At 36.9% G+C, this 21878-nt stretch overlaps 1 protein-coding gene across 1 annotated transcript; it reads right to left on the bottom strand.

The window, feature by feature from the left end:
• Positions 1–18432: 18432 nt before the first annotated feature.
• Positions 18433–20195, bottom strand: LOC141345377 (hemagglutinin/amebocyte aggregation factor-like). Its single transcript, XM_073850233.1, has 5 exons — positions 20141–20195; positions 19977–20049; positions 18807–18992; positions 18583–18729; positions 18433–18478 (listed from the first exon to the last, which is right to left on the bottom strand). Exons 1-5 carry the CDS (start codon positions 20193–20195, stop codon positions 18433–18435), a joined length of 507 nt encoding a protein of 168 aa, XP_073706334.1.
• Positions 20196–21878: the final 1683 nt, after the last annotated feature.

Raw genomic sequence — 21878 nt, 5'->3', positions numbered from 1 at the left:
GTGTCTAAATATCATTAATACAGATGTGTGTGTGAAGTTTCATGAAATTCTGAGTATTTTAAGTGGCTCCAAAACACAAAAAGCTAAAGTTAAAGTTTGATACGTTGCCATGGCAACATGATAAAAGTTATCGATAATGCAATTCACAGATTCTCATTGGCCATGTTTCAACATTATTGAGATGAAGTTTGAAGCAAATTGAGTAAAATTAAGAGGTTGATTTAAAAGCATTTAGAAAATGTTGCGCTTTGTGCTGCCAGTTGGTGGCGCTATAACTTTGACTCCTAATAGTCACATCTCTGTGATCGGCATCATAAGATGAACAAACTGCTGAAGTTTGGTCAAAATCAGACAAAGTGTGTTAAAGTTATTAGACACTTCCTGTTTCTCATTTCTCGCCATAACTTTGTCGCCCCGCCACGGCCAAACCGTTCGAGATATCAAAAATCCCCTGGCAATTTTGCGTGCCCAATGTCTTGAGATCATGCTGACCGAGTTTGGTGGCCATCGGTGGAAAGGTCTAGGAGGAGTATTTCAAATTCCATTGCATGCGCTTTTTAGACATCCCTGAATAGCTGACTTCCTGTAGGGTGAAGCACTGACTTTGAGCATGAAAGTTTTTCAGCCCGATGAGGTCTATATGTGTATGAATTTTGATAACTGTAGGTCAACCGGTGTGCGCTCCAGAGTCCCTCAAATGTATTTTTTTTTCATGCTGTGCCACGCCCCCCCCAGGTGACCCCCCCATGTCAAAGTTGGTCCGGCCCTGATGGCCGCAGGTTCCAATGTGTGTGCAAAGTTTCAAGAGTTTTCGTGTATGTTAAGGGCCCCGAAATTACCCAAAACATTGATGAAATAATAATAATAATTAAAGCTGCAAGCAGCGATGAACGGGCCCTCGCACACGGGCTCACCGCCGACCGGTGGCTTTAGGAACACAGCAAATGGTGGGTAGTATGCTTTTAATACAGTAAAAATATGAGAAATATGTCAAAGTCACTTAAATGTGCCAAATTTCCTGCTGCCAGCTGGTGGCGCTATGCCTATAACTGATTATTGGCATGTAGATGTGTTCAGGCCACCACTTTCATCAAACATATGAAGTTTGGTGCAGATTGACCTTGGTATGTTTGAGTTAGTGAAATATATGATATATCCTGCTGCCAACAGGTGGCGCTATGATAATATCTGAATATTGGCCTTTAGGTGTCTTCAGGCCAGGACTCTTACCAAACATGTGAAGTTTGAGGCAGATCGGACATTTTATGGCTGAGTTATAACAACTTCTATGTCCATGGCGAAACATCAAACTTTGTCACGCCGCCACGGACAAGCCCTTTAACGAAAACTCAAGATCTTCGCAATTTAACATCTCTAAGGCCTCTAGATCAGGCTGACCAAATATAATGTTGATATCATTAAATCTCTAGGAGGAGTTTGATACAAGTCATTTCCTGTTGCCAACAGGTGGCGCTGTGATTATAATAGAATATTGGCCTTCAGATGTGTCCAGGCCAGGACTCTTATCGAATATGTGAAGTTTGAGGCAAATCGGACATTTTATGGCTGAGTTATAACAAGTTTTATATCCATGGCGAGACCTCAAAATTTGTCAGGCCGCCACGGACACGCCCTTTACCGAGAACTCAAGATCTTCACAATTTAACATCACTAAGGCCTTTATATTAGACTGACCGATTTTGGTGTTGATCTGTATAAATCTCTAGGAGGAGTTGGTTGTAGAGTACAGCATGACACTTCCTGTTGCCAGCAGGTGGCGCTATGACTATAACTGAATATGGATATGTAGATGTCATCAGGTCAGGAGTGTTATCACACATGTGAAGTTTGGGACAGATCGGACATTTTATGTCTCAGTTATAGCAACTTCCTTTTTCATGGCGAAACATCGAAATTTGCGAGGCCGCCACGGACACGCCCTCCGATGAAAACTCTAGATCTTCACAATTTAACGTCACAAAGGGCTTTAGATTAGACTCACCAAATTTGCTGTTGATCGGAGTAAATCTCTAGGAGGAGTTCGTTCAAGTACGACGCCTGAAAATGGCAAAAATTACACAAATTTTGCTAAGAAAATTAATAATAACCGACTTCCTGTTGGGTTTCGGATTTTGTCCCAGGAGGCTTTTTTGTAGGTATTGGTGAGTTACATGTGTGTACCGATTTTCATGCATGTACGTGAATCATAGCTGAAAGCGCACACCGCGGAACGTGTAAAGGTGGCGCTATCGAGCCGTTTTGCCACACCCATCTCTGAAACCCATATCAGACATCCATTTTCGCCAGGTTTGATGTGTGTGCAAAGTTTCATGAGTTTTCGGGTATGTTTAGGCCCTCAAAAATGCGATTCATTCCGGAGAAGAAGAATAATAATAATAATTAAAGCTGCAAGCAGCGATGACCGGGCCCTCGCCGTCTACGCAGTCACCATCACGATAGCATCAGGAAAACGGTGCCCAGTTGGCACATGCATTCACAGTAACCCTTCTGCCAGGGTCGATTTAAAAGTTACAGAATTGAAAGGGTTAATTAAAATCAACACACAGACACATACACACAATATTTCAAATTTTGCCATCCAGTTTAATTTGTTAACATTAACTATATTACTTAACATGAACGATAATTAAATAGCATTTATTAATGTTAATTAATATTAAACTAAAAAAATATTCATATATTATTAAAAGGTACATTAGTACATTTATTTATATTTGTAATATATATTTAAAATATTTGTGGGTTCATGTATTTATAATACATTATAAGGGTATTCTTAAGGCATTATAATGAATGCATAATACATTATAAAAACCTTATAATATGTTGTGTCATCTCATGAGCATTCATAAGAACAGTTTTAATTTATTAGAATTTTTACTTTTTTTATTATAGCTTTTATGAGTATGATTACCTCCTCATAGTTGTAATGTATAAGTCTCATATTTTGCCATCTTACTGATGTCACTTTACTTAAAGCATACAAAGACCACTTATAAGTAATAATAATAATATTTCTCAAATAGCCATAAGATCAGGTATCAGATCAGATGAATGTATAATATGATCATTTTAATTATTTTGATGGTACCCGTTAGACAGCTTTTTATAAGTAACTCTGCAACTGCATGTCAACTAGCAGTAATTATTATTAGTAGTGTGCTAAATATAGGCTAACACTGTATTTTGACAGTTCCCCAAAAGACAAACTGATTATAAGTAACTTTGCAAGAACACGAACCGTCTACTTAGCCTAACATTAACCTAAGTCTACACTGTAAGGAGTGTTTGTTGGTGAGAGTTAGTTGCTTATAGTCAATAGAATAGAATATAATGTAAAAAATAAATCTAATATGATATAGTCCATTACAAATGAAGTAGATTTAATATGGTTTCTATTGTGTGTTATAAATAATCAAAATCTTAAAAGCTATAACCTGTATGATATTTGTTGTTATGAATATTCATTGGATGATATAATATATTATATTATACGTTTTTTTATAATGCATTATGCGTTCATTATAATGCCTTTAGAAATACCCTTATAATAGGGGCTTCATAGAAAGTGTTACCAAATCAGTGAGAGACAAACAAAACATTTCATAATTTTTCATTAAAAAAAAAGATTTTTAATGCTTTTAGTGTTTATTTTAAAATTAGGTAAAAGTATTGTGACAGTACAGTACATAACAACTGCAAATGAATCTATGCATTCGTTTATTTGTTTTACATTGAGAATGAGAAGAATAGGATTAGAGGTAAAAATATTCCTTATCATTCGAGGACCTCTGGTGTTCATCCCTCGTATTACAGTCTTCATTTCTCTCTCACATCTGGATACTTTTAATGTTTTTGGGGCCTCTGAGCATGATAAAATTTTGATACCAAGCGTATTTTCTAAGAATGATTTGTTCTTCATATATACAAAGTTTTGAAGAGTTGGTATTAGGCACTTTAAAGATATATGAAAATGAATGCTACTTTTTTTTACTGTGACTTTAAAAAATCACCACATCAACACCGTTCAAGATATACCAAATCCGATCACAATTTAGCATTTTGAGTATATTCTTATCATGTTGACAAAGTTTGGTATGAACTTCTTGTTTCTGCTTTGTTTAGTATGATTTTATTTACAGCCTGATTTTTCCAAAAATCCACATTCAAATAAAAATAGCCAACTTCCTGTTTATTATAGCTAATGAGTGTTAATTAGAAAGTTGTCCGGATTGATGAGAACAATATACGTACCAAGTTTGGTGACTGTAGGCAAAACTAAACCCCCAACTTTTGTCAAAAGGTGGCGCTATAGAGTGCCTCCTCCACGCCCATTTATGGGCCTTTATCAGTATCTAAATATCATTAATACAGATGTGTGTGTTGAGTTTCATGAAATTCTAAGTATTTATAGTGGCTCAAAAACACAAAAAACTAAAGTTAAAGTTTGACACGTTGCCATGGCAACATGATAAAAGTTATCGATAATGCCCTTCACAGATTCTCTTCGGCCGTGTTTCAACATTATTGGAATGAAGTTTGAAGCAAATTGAGTAAAATTAAGAGGCTAATTTAAAAGCATTTAGAAAACGTTGCGCTTTATGCTGCCAGTTGGTGGCACTATAACTTTTACTCATAATAGTCATATCTCTGTGATTGGCATCATACGATGAACAAACCGCTGAAGTTTGGTCAAAATCAGACAAAGTGTGTTAAAGTTATTAGACACTTCCTGTTTCTCATTTCTCGCCATAATTTTGTCGCCCCGCCACGGCCAAACCGTTCGAAATATCAAAATTCCCCTGGCAATTTTGCGTCTCCAATGTCTTGAGATCATGTTGACCGAGTTTGGTGGCCATCGGTGGAAAGGCCTAAGAGGAGTATTTCAAATTCCATTGCATGCGCTTTTTAGACATCCCTGAATAGCTGACTTCCTGTTAGGCGAAGCACTGATTTTGAGCATGAACCTTGTTCAGCCCGATGAGGTCTATATGTGTATGAATTTTGATAACTGTAGGTCATCCGGTGTGTGCTCCAGAGTCCCTGAAAAGTCGCAATTTTTAACGTGATGCCACGCCCCCCCCAGGTGACCCCCCCATGTCAAAGTTTGTCCGGCCCTGATGGCCGCAGGTTCCAATGTGTGTGCAAAGTTTCAAGAGTTTTCGTGTATGTTAAGGGCCCCGAAATGACCCAAAACATTGATGAAATAATAATAATAATAATAATAATAATAATTAAAGCTGCGAGCAGCGATGAACGGGCCCTCGCACCCGGGCTCACCGCCGACCGGTGGCTTCAGGAAAACAGCAATCGGTGGGCAGTATGCTTTCAATACAGTAAATATAGAAAAAATATGTCATAAGTCATTTAAATGTGCCAAAATTGCTGCTGCCAGCTGGTGGCGCTATGCCTATAACTGATTATTGACATGTAGATGTGTTCAGGCCAGCACTATTATCAAACATATGAAGTTTGGTGCAGATTGACCTTGGTGTGTTTGAGTTAGTGAAATATATGAGATATCCTGCTGCCAACAGGTGGCGCTATGATAATATCTGAATATTGGTCTTTAGGTGTCTTCAGGCCAGGACTCTTACCAAACCTGTGAATTTTGTGGCAGATCAGACATTTTCAGGCTAAGTTATAACCACTTCTATGTCTATGCAGAAACATCAAACTTTGTCAGGCCACCACGGACATGCCCTTTAATGAAAACTCAAGATCTTCACAATTTAACATCTCTAAGGCCTCAAGATCAGACTGACCAAATATAATGTTGATTTAATTAAATGCAATCAATGCAAGGACTTCAGATAGATGCCAACTGTGAACCAGTATGCTACAAATAAGAACATGTAATTCATGATGATAGCAAAATGTTATTATTGCTTCCTTTATATCCACCACTTCTGCTTAAATGTCATTGTTACCTATCTGTACAATTTTTGTATAATATATTTTTGTATAAAATCAATTGTTGTCATAACTAAGAATCAATAAGGAAGACGGTGCCCAGTTGGCACATGCATTCACAGTAACCATCTGCTAGTTTGGATTTTAAGTTTACAGAATTGAAAGGGTTACACTTTAAAATCAACACACAGACACATACACACAAAATATAAAATGTTGCCATCCAGTTTCATTTGTTAAAATTAACTATATCAGTTAACATGACCAATAAATAAATAGCATTTATTAATGTTAATTAATATTAAGCTAAAAAAAGTATTCATATAAAGTTTATGTACTGTGAATTAACATGAACATGAACACAGTTCATGTGGGTGTACAGCAATACACAATAAAGTGCTCTATAAACGCTTCATTCTTTCAAAATATCTTTAAAAATCAAGTTGAGTATTTTAACGGGGTGATACATATATATAACTGATCTTAAAATTATGGTTTTCAGATGTTTTGAAGAGATAACAGTAACGTTTGTTTTGTTGTCAAAGTTTGTCTTAATTTTTTATTATTATGATTTTATATTCAATAAATAACACTATGTAAATATTGTCTATCAATGAAGATAAATTGATCATGCTAAAAAGTTGTATTTTTTAAAATCTTTTGCTATGTGACTGAATAGGACAAGTTCATGGTACAGTTAAGTAAAAAATAAATAAAAAACAACAACTGCAAAAAATGAACAATGAAAGACTTAGTGACCCTTCATATTTTCTCAAAATATCAGACTCTCAAAGATCAGACATATTTATGTAATTACACTACATACAGTATGTGCATTTTGTTAAAAGATGGTCTGTAGGATGGCTCTCTACTCTGTCACCCTCTCTGCCTCTCACCCCTCCCCCCTGCAATAATGAGCTTCTCTGTGCCTGACTGAACGCACACACATACTGTAGAGACATTCACCAGAGTGACAGCAGGTTTCTGAGTTCTTTTTTAAATTTTCTTTAATTCATAGAAGCTTGTATACATTTTATATTTCCAGCACTTGCTCAGAATGATTAGATCTCTGTGTGAAAAAAGTTTTAAAGAGTTTGGATGCTGCACTTTAAAGATATAAAAATATTTTTTACTATATCTTTAAAAAATCACCACGTCCACACCGTTCAAGATATCCAAAATCCGCTCGCAATTTAACATCTTCAGAATATTCTCTTCATGTTAAAAAAGTTTGGTGTGAGCAGCTGGTTGTTCTTAGAAGTAGTGTGCATTTGTTTACAGCCTGATTTTTCCAAAAATCCACATTCAAATCAAAATAGCCGGCTTCCTGTTGGTCTCAGCTAATGAGTTTGATTTAGAAAGTTGTCCAAATTGATGAGATTAATATATGTACAGAGTTTGGTGACTGTAGGAAAAACTAACCCCCCAACTTTTGTCAAAAGATGGCGCTATAGAGTGCCTGCTCCACGCCCATTTATGACCTTTTGCCAGTGTCTAACTATCATAAATATTGATGTGTGTGTTGAGTTTCATGAAATTCTAAGCATGTTAACTGCCTCGAAAAGACAGGAATCTAATTTTAAAGTTTGACATGTTGCCATGGCAACAGCATTCGATTTATCATCGACCCCTTTACATATTCTTATCGGCCGTGTTTTGACATGATTTTGATGAAGTTTAAAGAAAATCGAGTAAAATTAAGTGGCTGATTTCAAAGCATTTTGAAAATGACACACTTCCTGCTGCCAGTTGGTGGCGCTATAACTTTGACTCATAATAGTCACATTTATGGAATCAGCATCATACAACGAACAAACTGGTGAAGTTTCATCAGAATCAGGCAATGTGGTCAACAGTTATTAGACACTTCCTGTTTCTCATTTCTCGCCATAACTTTGTCGCCTTGCCACGGCCAAACCGTTCGAGATATCAAAAATCTCCTCGCAATTTAGCGTCCCCAATGTCTTGAGATCATGCTGACCGAGTTTGGTGACAATCCCATGGAATTCCTGGGAGGAGTACGTTAAATTCCAGAGCATGCGCTTTTTAAACAGCCCTAAATATCTCACTTCCTGTCAGGTGGAGCCTATGACATAGAGTACAAAAGTTGTTTGGCTCAGTGAGATCTATATGTGTACCGAGTTTCATATCAATATGTGCAAGTATGTGTGCGCAGTACATCAAGTTTCCAAACTGTGTTCCAGGGGGCGCTGTAGAGGCCCTGAACCACGCCCGGGTCCCAGCCTCTGTGGCGTCCTGATGGCCGCAGATTCCGACGTGTGTGCAAATTTTCAAGAGTTTTTGAGTATGTTAAGGCCCCCAAAAGTGCCCGGAAGGTGTAAAAAAAAAAAAAAAAAAAAAAAATAAGAACCCTTAGAAGAACAATAGGGCCTTCGCCCTTTTGGGCTCGGGCCCTAATAATAAACGAAGCAGATCCAATAGGGTCCTCACACCATCGGTGCTCGGGCCCTAATAATCCTTAGAAAAACAATAGGGCCTTCGCCCATTCTGGGCTCGGGCCCTAATAATGCAAGTAAACTGCTTGAGGTGAGATGGATTGATATTGATACGTAGTAACTTCTAAAGACTGTTTCGGGCATGCTGGAGTACGTTACTGTACTTTATATCGTTACATGGCGCCGCCATTAATGAACTAACGTTACATACACGCTTCAGACGCTTTGAATGGACTTAACGTTGTTATGCTTTATTATTATGATGTTGTTAAGCTTTAAAAGCATGATGATTTTTATAAATGTATTATGAAGCTCGCGTTCGCAAGGTATTCGCTCTGCTTACTTGTATGGTCTCTCTCATTTATGATTAATGTTAACATTTAACGTTAGCTTACCTGAATGCCCAAACAAACACTTAACGTTACTTTAACGTATCGCGTCGACCAGCATACCCAGTAAGAAAGTAGTCTGTTTACTTTTATGTGAGCCAGTTTGTTATTTCTGTCTTTTGTAGGATGTATGGGATACTGCTGAACAACAATTAGGACAGGTTTTGAATAATCCAGTCACATGAAAAATGTAAGTAATTTGCACCTCTTAATTGTTTCTTTTATTTTATTGAAAAACGTAAGTGACTAATCCTAAATTTACCACAGCTTTTCCCATCGGATTGTAGTATGTAGTGTTTTTGAATATGTCTTAGATCGATGCCCTAATTATACCTTTTGTTGTTTAATGCTTTGTGTGTGTATATGTATTTTTACAACTAGCTTTCAAAGTGAAATCATTTTTTCAGAAGTCTATTTTCTCTTTCTCTTTCTTACAGAATAATGGCGAATTTTTGCGCACCACGACATTACATTTACACAGTGTTTCCCACACATAGACGAATCTGTGGCGGTGCGCCACAGATTCAACACCGACCAAAAAAAAAAAAATCAATACCGACCGTCACATATTGCGTTTCGTTATTCTTTTGTATGCTATTTAAAACATGCAGCGAATTTGTTCAACTGCATTTCCTATCCTTACTCTCTCTGTCACTCGCGTCTCTCCCTCAAACGCACACACGCACACAGCCCCTCCCCTCCGTACACACCACATCTGTCTGGATCATCCGTGGAGAGAAGATGGCTGACGAAAGGTTAGTATCTCGTGAACACTTTTAACACACAATCACAGATTAAAAAGTGCTATAAAATATTTTTATTCTGAATACAATAGTTTCAGTGTGTTGATGTTACTGTAAGTCCCGACCTTAGTCGCAAGTTTGCAGTAAAATGTAGGCTAGCCTAGTTGGGTTGTCGAGATAAAAACACTATATGTAGCAGCTGTGAATCAAATAAACGTATTATAAATTATGTCATTTCTTTACTCTAACACTGAATGTTTGCTGCTTCAATCCAGATGAGTATTGAAAAGTATTTTCCGCGACTGAAAAAGGCACGTGATGAGGATGAGGACCATCCTGAACCGGAGGTATCAGTCTGAAACAGAGCTTAGTCCGACCAGTGTAATTAGTTATGTTATTGTTTACAATATTTTCAGGCTTCAAGCAGAAAGACAAGGTCAGGGAGAGAAAGAAATAGATTTGTTAAATATCAATAATATGTCGCAAAATAAACAAAAGTTGCAGACTGTGCAGCAAGTAGGCTGTTGTATATGGTGTTAAATTAATGTAATAAAGTTCTGTTTAACTAATTATTAACATTTTTTTTTATTATTAACCTTTAGGAATTAGGAAATCCCTTTAGAGGATCCAATCGTATCCCTATCCAATCGTTCTTTTCATCTGCAACCCCCTCCCCCCCCCTACAAACATCTAACCCCTCGTTATCGACACAATGCATCTAAGAAGAGTGGAGGAAACAGACTGAGATGCTGCAGGAGGGTTACGTGATCCGAGCTGCCCTAAACATGAGAATTCCTTATTTTAAACTTGAAGCTAACAGCGTAATGGCTTGAGGCGCTTTGAGATCCGTTTGCATCTCGTATGAAAACTTTCAGTTTACGGTCATATCCTTATCTGTAAATGTCACAAATTAACACAAGTATTTCCATTTATGCATTAAGCCCGGCTCACACTACAGGAGTTTTAGCCCGATTTTCCCCTCCCGAGAATCGGAGCAAAAATCTTGTCAAGAACCTCGATCGGCCCCGATGTTCGGCGCAGATTATCTGGTAATGTGAGGCGTTCAAAGATCGAATCTTGCACCTCCCGATCTGCTAGCACACAGATCGGGGCTGCCCCAATTTATATCAAACATGTTTGATATTTAAGATTTAAAATCGGGATGATGACGGCTTTGTGCTTAAATCAGTATAGGCTACTTTCACAACAGCCAATGCGCGACAGCAAAACAGCTGCTGTATGGGTCTTTGGATAGTGGAGATGGAGGAAACTGCTGCTTCAGTTTTTGTAGTAACACTGTCTGTCTGTCTGTCTGTATAATGTGTCGAAAACGTACCACATATGTAAGGAGAAAGAGGAGCTCTGCTGAGGTGAAATCGTATCAGTTTTGAATAGGGCTGTGACGGTGGCAGATTTTTACCAAGTGGCGCGGTGTTTTATAAATTATAACGTGTGTGTTTATAGGCCTATATATAAATAAAATACATATGTATATAATTTTGGAACACAAAATAAATGAGGCTCAAACATTATTAACAAAAGTGCGTGTTTATTTTAGCACTTCAGTCAGTGAACAAGCAGCCAAAAAATGCAAAAATAAATCTAAGAAAAATATATATTTAAATAAGAAAGTAGCCTAAATAACAATGTTAAATAGGCTATTAAACAAACATTCGTTGCAAAAACGTCTACTGGGCCGAGTCCGACTGGAACCCGTCTTTTTTCTTTCTCTTCCCCATTAAACAGCTGCTGTTTTTAATAGCAAAGTGATTACATTTATTTTCGTTTCTTTATTTTATCAAGTTAATTTAGAAATATATTTGGAACACGTTTTATTTGTGAAATTCAAGTTTTTGTTTTTTAAAGTCGACAAAGCGCCCAGCGGCAGACAGATCAATTTGGCCTTCTCAAATCATCACGATTAAAATAAAAATCCTTAGATAAAAAAAAAAAAAAAAAAACTTAAACCATATCACAATATTGGTTTAATCGTTTAACCTGTATAAATGTGTACAAATAGGCGCATATCCAATCGTTTGTGGGTAGAGTGAAAGCTTTGCAGGACATGATGTGCAAGCGCTATGTGAAACTTAATTTTTGCTCATAAATTTACTTTTAATTATTTCTTCATTACTATAAAATGAAATAATTCAAATCGAAAACAAAACTCTTTTATAAGCCACATGCCTAATCCATAAAGATGCATCTAGGCTTTAAAAGCGCGTCCAGCAGTGAGCAGATGTCGAGTCAGGATCGTCAACGTCATCTTTGCAACACTGACTCAGAAAATACTAGTTTATTAATAAATAATTTGAATATCTCTTTACTTTTTTCCCCGCCACATTCATGGTAATTACTTTAGCTGGGGCTTTGTGGCCAGTTTAAGCTTACTGCTTGCCTCTGAACGCGGAACTCTGCTGAAGGCACTTGCGATCGCTGCTGCTGCTGCTGTTGGACACTAAACACCGCCACAGCGGAATAAATAGCAGCAACACTGTATTTTATGCTTGTTAGAGTGTTTTTCTTCAGATATTTGTCTTTTCTCTTTATTACAACAGGTGAATTGTTGTAAGTTAAGCACTGTGTTTTCCTAGCATTCAGAATGTGGAATGGTGTGATTTAAATAAATAAACCATTGGAATTTTTTTAACCAACTAATCGATTATCAAAATAATCTTTAGTTGCAGCCCTAGTTATGGATCAGGTATTGGTTGCAATGTGAAAAAAATAGTTTATGGCACCCAATTTAGAAGTGTTTTGGTCTAATAAAAACAATACATCTTGAACATTTTGTAGAGTCTGGACATAAACATCACAAGAAGGTACCAGCTGAAGTGCCGGATTATGTACCTTGGTGAAGATGCAAGCTGTCTGATCAAAGAATACCAGGTGATGTAGACAATGCAAACCACTGAAATTTTCTCCAACCAGGTTTGCCTTACCAAGTTATATTTCACTACCAAATCTACATTTGCCCATGTTTTACTCGCCCCTCAAGGCATCCTAACTAAGTACGATTAAGGGTTGTCACGATACCATAAAAATGACTTACGATACTATACCAGCTGAAGTATCACGATACCAAGTAGTATCACGATACCATGCAGTATTCTGTTAATTTAAAATTCAAATCTACAAAATGAATAAATTCATTAATAAAAAGATGTAAATGAAAACAGGCAAGATTTTTCTCTGAATACTTCACTAATGTGAATAAATGACTGGCTATTGTTATCCATGAAATCATGTCAACAAAAGTCATCTGAGCACTGCACAGAAGCTTCATAGAGTGACATTTAGATGTGGTATTTATGCATTTAGACTGGACTTATAATTGCATAAATAATGTTATAAGATAAATGTTTTAAATACAAAACTCTGAATATAGAAATATGTTGGAAAAGAATAGCCTGGCTATCACCAGACCACGTTATGACTTCGTCATGATTCGTGGTCTGGGAACCACATGTTCATTTTCTCGTATTTGAGGCGTGGTTTACGAATGCCCAGAGCCGTTTATTGGGCGATACGAATGTCTATCAAATGCGCCTGTGCGTAGCTCATAGCCAATCGTTTCAATTATACCGGATGACGTATGTAGAGCGAACGCCAAAAGTTGCTCTTTTTTCAAAATAAACTTGCGTTCTAATGTCATTTGTCGCGCCGCTCGCGTCCAGTGGAGACCATGGTGTAGACACGAAAGATAACTTTGCGTCTGCTGCCATGCTGGATCCTTCGGTGAGTCGCATAGAAGGCGTCATCGTCTTGCTGCTCCCTCCCCGTTCTGTGATTGGTTCCCTATCTTAGGTGAAAATTAGGTCCATGGTTTCCAGACTGACTAGAAGCGTGAATAAAATCGCGCTGCGCAAGGCAGTATGGGGACACCCAGGCTAGGAAAAGAATGGAACATGACGGGAAACTTAAAACCGCCAGCAGATGGCAGCAGTGTTCATGATTGAATCACTGAGTTGTTCAAACGATTCTTTCAAAACGGCTGAATCATTCAGGGGTGAATCAAATGACTCGTTTTTATGAATGGCTTAGTGAATCAGTGACTCGCCCAAACTAACGCGAATTCAGATTCGAACGCAGAAACGAAACTAAAACATCTTGCTCGTGTCTTATTGCTGAACTGTCACGGGCATTTTTGCTGCCATATCTTAAAATTTCTAAGTTATATATATATATATATATATATATATATATATAATGATTGATAAGAACCAAGGTCAAAACCACTATGTTAATTAATGGAATTGCATTCGTGATCGCAAAGATGCTTCCAGAAACAAATTATTACACATGTTCTAAAAGTGGGCAAATGAATAAAAATACGAAAATTCTGTCTAGTAAAATATTTTGATGTTTAATAATTGAACAGGGTTCCCGCGGGTCCTTAAAAAGTCTTAAAATGTCTTAAATTAAAAGCCGGGAAATTAAGGTCTTAAATTGTCTTAAATTTACCGTAAAGTTGCTGTAGGTATTAAATTTTCAGCCTGTGTTCTTAATGACGATAGGGAAGCACAGTGGTCCACTGTAAAACATCTAATAGTTGATCAATTTAGTATGTGTGAAACATAAGTGAAATGACAGTCTCCGTGATTTATTAGCTTATTACGGTAGGTCGGCTACAGACGCTGACGTCGGTCTGCACCTGCGTGCTGCCATTACGCGGTTGTAGAGGTGAGGTTCAAAATGCAAAGATAGAAAAGTGTACATTGCTAGCTGTGCAACAGATCCGTGATCCGAACGGACCAACCCACACAGTTCGGCACGCATAAAAGGGAACATGCACGATGATTTCTTATTTTTTTTTACCTCTGTCGCACACACCTGAAGCGAGCACGCGCACACACACAGAGAGAGAGAGAGAGAGAGGCGCGATTCACACAGATTGATTCCTCATTAACTTCTATTTGAACGGAAACGTACATACAAAGTCATGTTTAAATATCCATTTTGGTCTTCTGGTAAACACAGTCGGTTATGTCTTCAGTGAAGCGAAACAGCTGAGAAAGAGATGCGTGCCAGAATCGTGTACGTGGATTTGGTCTTAAAGAGACAGCATCCTATAAATACCTGCAGTGAGAAGCATTAGTTATTTTACAATTAATTATTAAATCTCCGCACCTGAATACTAGGGTTATTGATTTTATTAGTAAGTTTGTTGTATTCATCTACACTTGTCATTTGTGTGATTGTTCTTGTTTTGTTACTGACTTTATTAGTTCAGCTAGTAGTTTTTGCTGTGGATTAGAAGTACTCAAAGCATTCAGTAATTAGTAAAAAAAACTAACTTTATTTTTGTTTTGTTTGTTTTTTGCTGATCCGAAAAATTATCCGATCCGTGAGTGACTCAAAATCAGTGTTATGATCCGAACCGTGAGTTTTGCAATCTGTTGCACCACTAAGCTCGACCTAACTACAGTATAACCACAGTCGGCTATAACAAGTTTCATTTCACTGCCAGACACCCAAAATGCAGAGGTACTGTGGGTTCTTCATACTGTGACGACGAGCCACAATTCATTTAAATTTAACGAGGATATACGTGACATCTTTGCTGCCATGTTCCCCGATTCACGGCTTGCAAAGTCATTCACCTGGTGAAAATAAAACTGCATATGTCGCCAAATATGGCATCACTTCATTCATCAAGAAGGAGCTATCGTGCAGCGTTAGTGAGAAGCCATGTGTCGTCATGTTTGACAAAAGTTTGAATAAAACGACAAAGAACAAACACCTTCATTTGTGATTCTGGACTACTAAAAATTTGACTGGCACACACTACGTTTTGTGTAATCCAACTTATCTATGTTACGTTGGCTCTGTTCTACATTACAAGAAAAAAAAAAAAAAGGTCTCAAAGAAAAGTATTTTAACTTTTTTTTTTACTTACCGAGTTTGCACATTGCACATAATTGATCCCAAATGGAAAACTTTAAAGTTTTGATTTCCATTTTAGTAGGCAATAAATTGAGTAGCCTATTCCAAAGAAATTATTAAATTTTTGGGTCTTAAATTATATTTGTTGAGGTCTTAAAAAGGTCTTAAAAAGCATTAAATTTTACTTTTAAAATGGTGCAAGAACCCTGTTGAATCTTGGGCTGATATTTTTTAAATAACATTAGACAGTCGTCTGAATCAGACCCTCTCTTCTGAAACTGCAGCGTGAACAAGGACGTGCGCGTGCAGCTTCTCATTTCAAACTGAACTGAAGCATGGTGAAACACTGAATAACATATAAAGCCTATACACTGCTTGTACTACACAAAGCACAGCAGAAAGACATTTTGGCAGTCAACTTGTAATGTTTCTGCTGGCCTGCATGAACGTTTTAAACCGTGTTCCAGCCGTGCATACAACATATCTTATGGTGCTACCGTTTGGACGATACTACCGTTTCAAAAATGCAATGGCACCGCGGGTATTTGTAAGCTTTAGTATCGCGATACTACCGTAGCACCGGTATACCGTGCAACCCTAGTACGATTATATTCTTGAAGAACGATACAGGCGAAGTTATAATCCTACACATCATTTTACTCTCAAGCGGTAGAATGGGGGAAATGTTTATTTTTGAAGCTTCAAATAGTGCATTTATCGATCAAAGAACTGCTTGAGACGGCTCTGTGGTCTTAACAAAGGTCTTCTCAAGCCTTGAGGGTGAGTAAAATATGGGGAAATTTTGATTTGGTAGTGACATAGCTTTAAAGTAGTTTAAGTAATTGTGTTATCATTTACACATCAGCCTGTGTGACTTTCTTCCACAGAACACAAAAGAATATATTTTGAAGAATGTTGTTAAGAGTCCCCCATTCACTTGCATTTGTTTTGTGTCCATTCAATAATACTGTAGTAAATGGGGCTGTGCTCTTCTGTTATCAACATTGTTCCAAATTTGGTCAGAAGGTAGTAATTCATACAGGTTTGAAATGACAAGAGGGCGTGTAAATAATGACAATTTTAAATGTGAACTACTCTAAAAAGGGATTGGTCTACCTAAAAATGCATTTTGAACACGGAGTAAATTAATAAATGCCTCTGATTGGCCATTGTGGTACTGCACTCAACAAATATGTCTGTGATTTGTCTACAACGGTCAACACACGGGAGCGTTTGATTGTACAAGTGTTTAAAGGAGTAGTTCACTTTCAGAACAAAAAGTTACAGATAATGCACTCACCTTCTTGTCTTTCTTTCTTCAGTTGTAAGGAAATTATGTTTTTTTGAGTAAAACATTTCAGGATTTCTCTCCATATCATGGACTTCTATGGTGCCCCTGAGTTTGAACTTCCAAAATGCTTCTTTAAAGGACTCTTAAAGATCACAGCCGAGGAAAGAAAGGTCTTATCTAGCAAAACGATCGGTAATTAAAAAAAAAATATATATATTTTTTTTTAATGTATTTACTTTTTAACCTCAAATACTCATCTTCTCTAGTCCGGCTCTGTGTGTACTTTGGGTAAAGATTAAAAAGTATATAAATTGTAAATGTTTTTAGAAAATAACCGATCGTTTTGCAAGATAAGTCCCCTTTTCCTCGGCTGGGATTGTTTAGAGACCTTTGAAGCTGCATTTAAACTACATTTTGGAAGTTCAAACTCGGGGCACCATCGAAGTCCACTAAATGGAGAACATTCCTGAAATGTTTTCTTAAAAAAACACCATGTCTTTACAACTGAAGAAAGAAAGACAAACATCTTGGATGACAAGGGGGTGAGTACATTATCTGTACATTTTTGTTCCGAAAGTGAACTACTCCTTAAGTGTTTAAAAGAAATTGATGCCAAAGAAAGTGTAAAAAACAAAAACAAAAAAAAAAGTCTTCTCCCAAAAATTTAAATTGTCATCGCTTACTTTACTCTTGTAATAAACCATACCAATTTTATTTTTACACTGAACACCAATGAAGATATTTTAATGAAAGTTAGCTACAGACTTCTGGGCTGTACATTAACTTCCATAATAGGACAGCTAACTAAATTTTGAAATACATTTTCGGAGTGTTTTTCTTTTTACTCCACAGTCCCTCAATTACTCTCCGTTCTTCTAGGTTTTAGGCTGACCAGAGGAAGGAGGTGGAGAGAATTGGTAAAGACCATGACATTTTTTTTGTGATCCGTGGGAAAAAAAAATAAATACTCTTAGTCGTGCGCTGGACATTTCCATTGTCATTGAGGATGTGGAAGTACTAAATGAGTTGCCCTCTGTTGAACGTGACTGTGTCATGATGTTTGGACTGTTATGCACTGACCCTAAAATATCCTGAAGGACTCAAATATACCTTTGAGGTTTTATTAAAATTGTATTAATTTTAAGTTTAAACCTGATTAAGGGAAGTAAATCTTTTTATTTAAAATGTAGATTGAGGTGTTTTTTTTTTGTAGTATTTACTTGAACACAGAGTAATTTGTACAACCCCAATGTCCTTGAATGAATTTGAATATTGTGGAAAACTTTTTTGGCCAGTGTCTGGATGTTGCACATTTAGAGGTTAATTTAGACATCCTTTAGAGGTTAATTTGTTTGCCTGCTGTCAATAAAGTTGGTCAAATCAATCATGTTACTGAAAATTAAAAAGAATGTGTTGAGAAAACGTTGCGTCCCTTAGCCGGTTTAGTTCCCTGTTTAAGCCTACGTGACCAAAGATACATTTTAACAACCCCAATGTGCTGGAATTAATTTAAATATTGTGGAAAAATCTTTTTGCCAGTGTCTGGATTTGGCACATATAGAGGTTAATTAGTTGGTCAAATCAAAGATCATGTCACTGAAAATGTAAAATGCATGACTTAATCCAATGATTTCAGCCTATAGTCTCACACAGATTAGCGGCAGTGTTTGTTTTCAACACGCATTTATTTCAGAGAATATTCATCATGAACTGTAAAATACTGAATCTGGGAATCAACGGTTGTACAGGACACAGGACTTGTACGCCCATCGCCGATCTCTGAAAGTACAACACATTAGTGACTACAGAACTCACAATATAATGTGTAATAAGCTTTGCATAATAATGTTTAGAAATAACAGGAGTAAATAAAATATACCCACTCTTGTTCATTTTGATGGTAGCTATGAACGCCCACCAGAACGTTCCCGGAGGGCACAGACCAGTGGAAGTACTCATCGAAGTTGTTCACGTATGTGGTCCAATGACAGCTCGCAGAAACCGGACTGTTACAGCAGTAAAATTTCCAGCTGTGTGAAAACATGGTATTAGCATCAGCACAAGTGAGTCAAAGTTTACAGATGAGAACCAGTCGATCAGAGCTCACCGTCTGTCCTCATGGGTGTTGCTGTGGTAGCTGCTCATTCCTGCGATCACATGTTGTGCTGAACACTCAAAGAGGACCAATTGGTCAAAGTCGTTGACGTAATCTGTCCAGTAACATCCTTTCTGGCCGTAGGTGTCTTGACAGCTAAAGTCCCAAACTCGGTCCTCACGATCATTGTTGTGTTCACTTTAACACAAGTTGGAATGGAGAAAGTAGTGATTCAACCAGAAGTTGTCAACAGTGATGCATTTATTGTTTCAGCTTGGTATACATGCGTTTTCAATGTTTCACCTTTCAGGAATTTTCTGATAATTTACTCACCCCCATGTCTTTCAAGAGGTTCTAGTTTTTATTCAATCACAAAATTACATTTTTTTAGGAAAACAACCCAGGATTTCTCCATATAGTGGACTTCAATGGTGCCCAACGGACTGACGGTTAATGCAGTTTTAAAGCAGCTTCAACACGATCCCAGCAGAGAAATAAGAGTCTTATCTAGCGACACATCCGTTTTTGTAATTACAATTTATATACTTTTTAACCTCAAATGCTCATCTTGTTCTGTGATGCGCATGCATGCTTTCTCTCCGTGCACTGTGGTTTACTACAGTTAATAAAAGCTGCAGAAGTACTGACCCAGTGTTTACAAAGTGAACATGCGAAGAAGGTCTAACACCCTTTACAATAAAAATAAAAATAGTATGATGTTGACGATTTTGAAATTAGAGGAGCAAGTAGGAGATTGGGGTTTTTGACACATCCTAACAACCTTAAAACAGTGCACAGAGAGTACACATGTGCATCGCAGAGCTATAAGATGAACATTTGTGGTTAAAAATTGTATAAATATTAATTTAAGAAAATGACTGATCATTACGCTAGATAAGACCCTTATTCAGTGGATGGGATTGCTTTGAGCCCTTTGAAGCTGCATTTTTAATCATTAATCCGTTGAACACCATTGAAGACAATTCCTGGAATGTTTTCCCAAAAAAACGTAATTTCTTTGCAACTGAAGAAAGAAAGACATGCATATCTTGGCTGACATGGAGGTGAGTAAATTATCTCGAGTACTCCTTTGAACTGATATTTGTGGGTGCCATCTGCCAAAAATCTGTTTTTTTCAGGTGGAATCTGCATTCAACGTGAACATTAATAAGCGCTACTCACCTCGCTATGGAGGATATGGACTGCCTTGCAGGACAGACAAAATTTAGAGCATCATCATAGTTGTTCTTCCAGCCTGTGAAGAGATAGATATCAAAACCAATTCAGTTTGGAATATGTTCAAATATCAAATACCACAAAAAGATTATGCTACTAAAGTCACTCACCTTGTCCAGGGGCCAACAGTCCAGTCAGCAGCAGAAGCAGAGCAACGGTCTTCATGGTTTTCAGGGATGCAAACACAATTTGTGGCGTTAATTGTCCTGATTGCGTTCTTTTAAATGCTTTATCACGTGATTGAATCCAGCAGCAGCCAATCGCGAGTCCCCAGGCAAAACAACAACTTTACAGACCAGTGAAATCTAAATATTTATCTTAGGGTATTATATGAAACTTTTTTTTTTAATGTAATTCGGTGTTATCAGTTTGTGATTTATTTGAAAACACCTCAAAATTAAATAGCATATAATGTTACACTGAAAAAAGTGCACAAGGCATGTCGTTACTCTAAAGAAATTGTTATAACTTTCTGTCTAGCCATCAGTATTATGTAAAACAGTTTGGTTTATTCAAATTAAAAGTAAGACTTGTTAGTCTACAGTAAATACATTTCTTCAAGTTAAATTCAAAATATTGCTTCCAATTGTCACATGACTTCTAACGTCATCCGTGGTCGTGCGTGTCGACGTTCAGCTTCCCGCCATCTTGTTACACCGCATGGAGGAACTGTGGTAAAACGGGAATCAAGAAAACTGGTAAGTAATTTTAAACATACGTTTGGACATGTTATTAACATTATACATGTATGATTTCATAAAATATTATGTTGTACTGTTGTTTTACATACGGTTAGTATTACTAGTTTGACTTGGCTAGAAGTTTTACAAGTTTCTCCTCATCACGATGTTAAACCAAGTGCAAATAAAATAATGCAAGTAAGTTAAACTGCTTGAGGCGAGATGGATTGATATTGATACGTAGTAACTTCTAAAGACTGTTTCGGGCCTGCTGGAGTACGTTACTGTACTTTATATCGTTACATGGCGCCGCCATTAATGAACTAACGTTACATACACACTTCAGACGCTTTGTATGGACTTAACGTTGTTATTAGGGGTGGGAATCTGCAGGCACTTCACGATCCGATTCCAAAACGGTTCTTGATCTACATTTTTCCCCAATTAATTCTTCTGCTGTGCAAATACATCTTTACAACTTTACATTTTAAAAACATAGTTGGAATCTCTGTAAAAGTAGGTGTGTCAGTCATCACTGGTTTCAAGAGTCAATTTTTATTTACTGTTTTAATTATCAACTAAATATCACAATGGGTCACATTCTTAGTTTTCAATATTACTGCACATGGCTACATTTTCATATATGTTTTATATCAAGTTTATTTTGTGCCAATTTTACTTAATTTTTTTTAAATTATATAAGCAAGGTACTTAAAACAATTACTTTAAAATAAGTGTTCTTTAAGTATCTGAAAGTTTACAGACAATATAGTTTTTCTTTTTTCCTCAACATTACTGCATTTATTACTGATATGCTGAGTGCTAAAACAACCAATAATACCCAAAATAATACTATCTTTAGATTATTTAGAAACAAATAAAATCAGAAATCATATTTTAATATTTCCTCTTTTTCCCGTTTATTATTATTAAAAAATATATATAAATTTTATATAGGCTACTTTTTTTCAGTGGACTTTCAAATTCTGCATTGTTGAGAAATTAAGAAAATAAACACAGTTTCTGAATATTAAATTTGTTGGCGGGTGGGGGATTCGACTAACTTTACCCATTTAATATGGACAGCCGCTTTTGGGATGCTACAGCGAGCCGTAGGTCGGCTCGTTTAAACGCAGCTTTAACTAAAGGTTCGCGAACTGCTCCGGTA

This window comes from Garra rufa, chromosome 11, assembly GCF_049309525.1.
Source record: "Garra rufa chromosome 11, GarRuf1.0, whole genome shotgun sequence".
Taxonomy (NCBI): domain Eukaryota; kingdom Metazoa; phylum Chordata; class Actinopteri; order Cypriniformes; family Cyprinidae; genus Garra; species Garra rufa.
This window is presented reverse-complemented; position numbering and strand designations above follow the sequence as displayed.

Excerpts from the sequence above, each read along its gene's own strand:
- LOC141345377 (XM_073850233.1), bottom strand. The coding sequence starts at position 20,195 with ATGAAGACCGTTGCTCTGCTTCTGCTGCTGACTGGACTGTTGGCCCCT. Across the intron at positions 18,993-19,976 it reads TCCATATCCTCCATAGCGAG|TGAACACAACAATGATCGTG; the intron begins GTGAGTAGCGCT and ends CTTGTGTTAAAG. Across the intron at positions 18,479-18,582 it reads TACCATCAAAATGAACAAGA|AGATCGGCGATGGGCGTACA; the intron begins GTGGGTATATTT and ends TTGTACTTTCAG.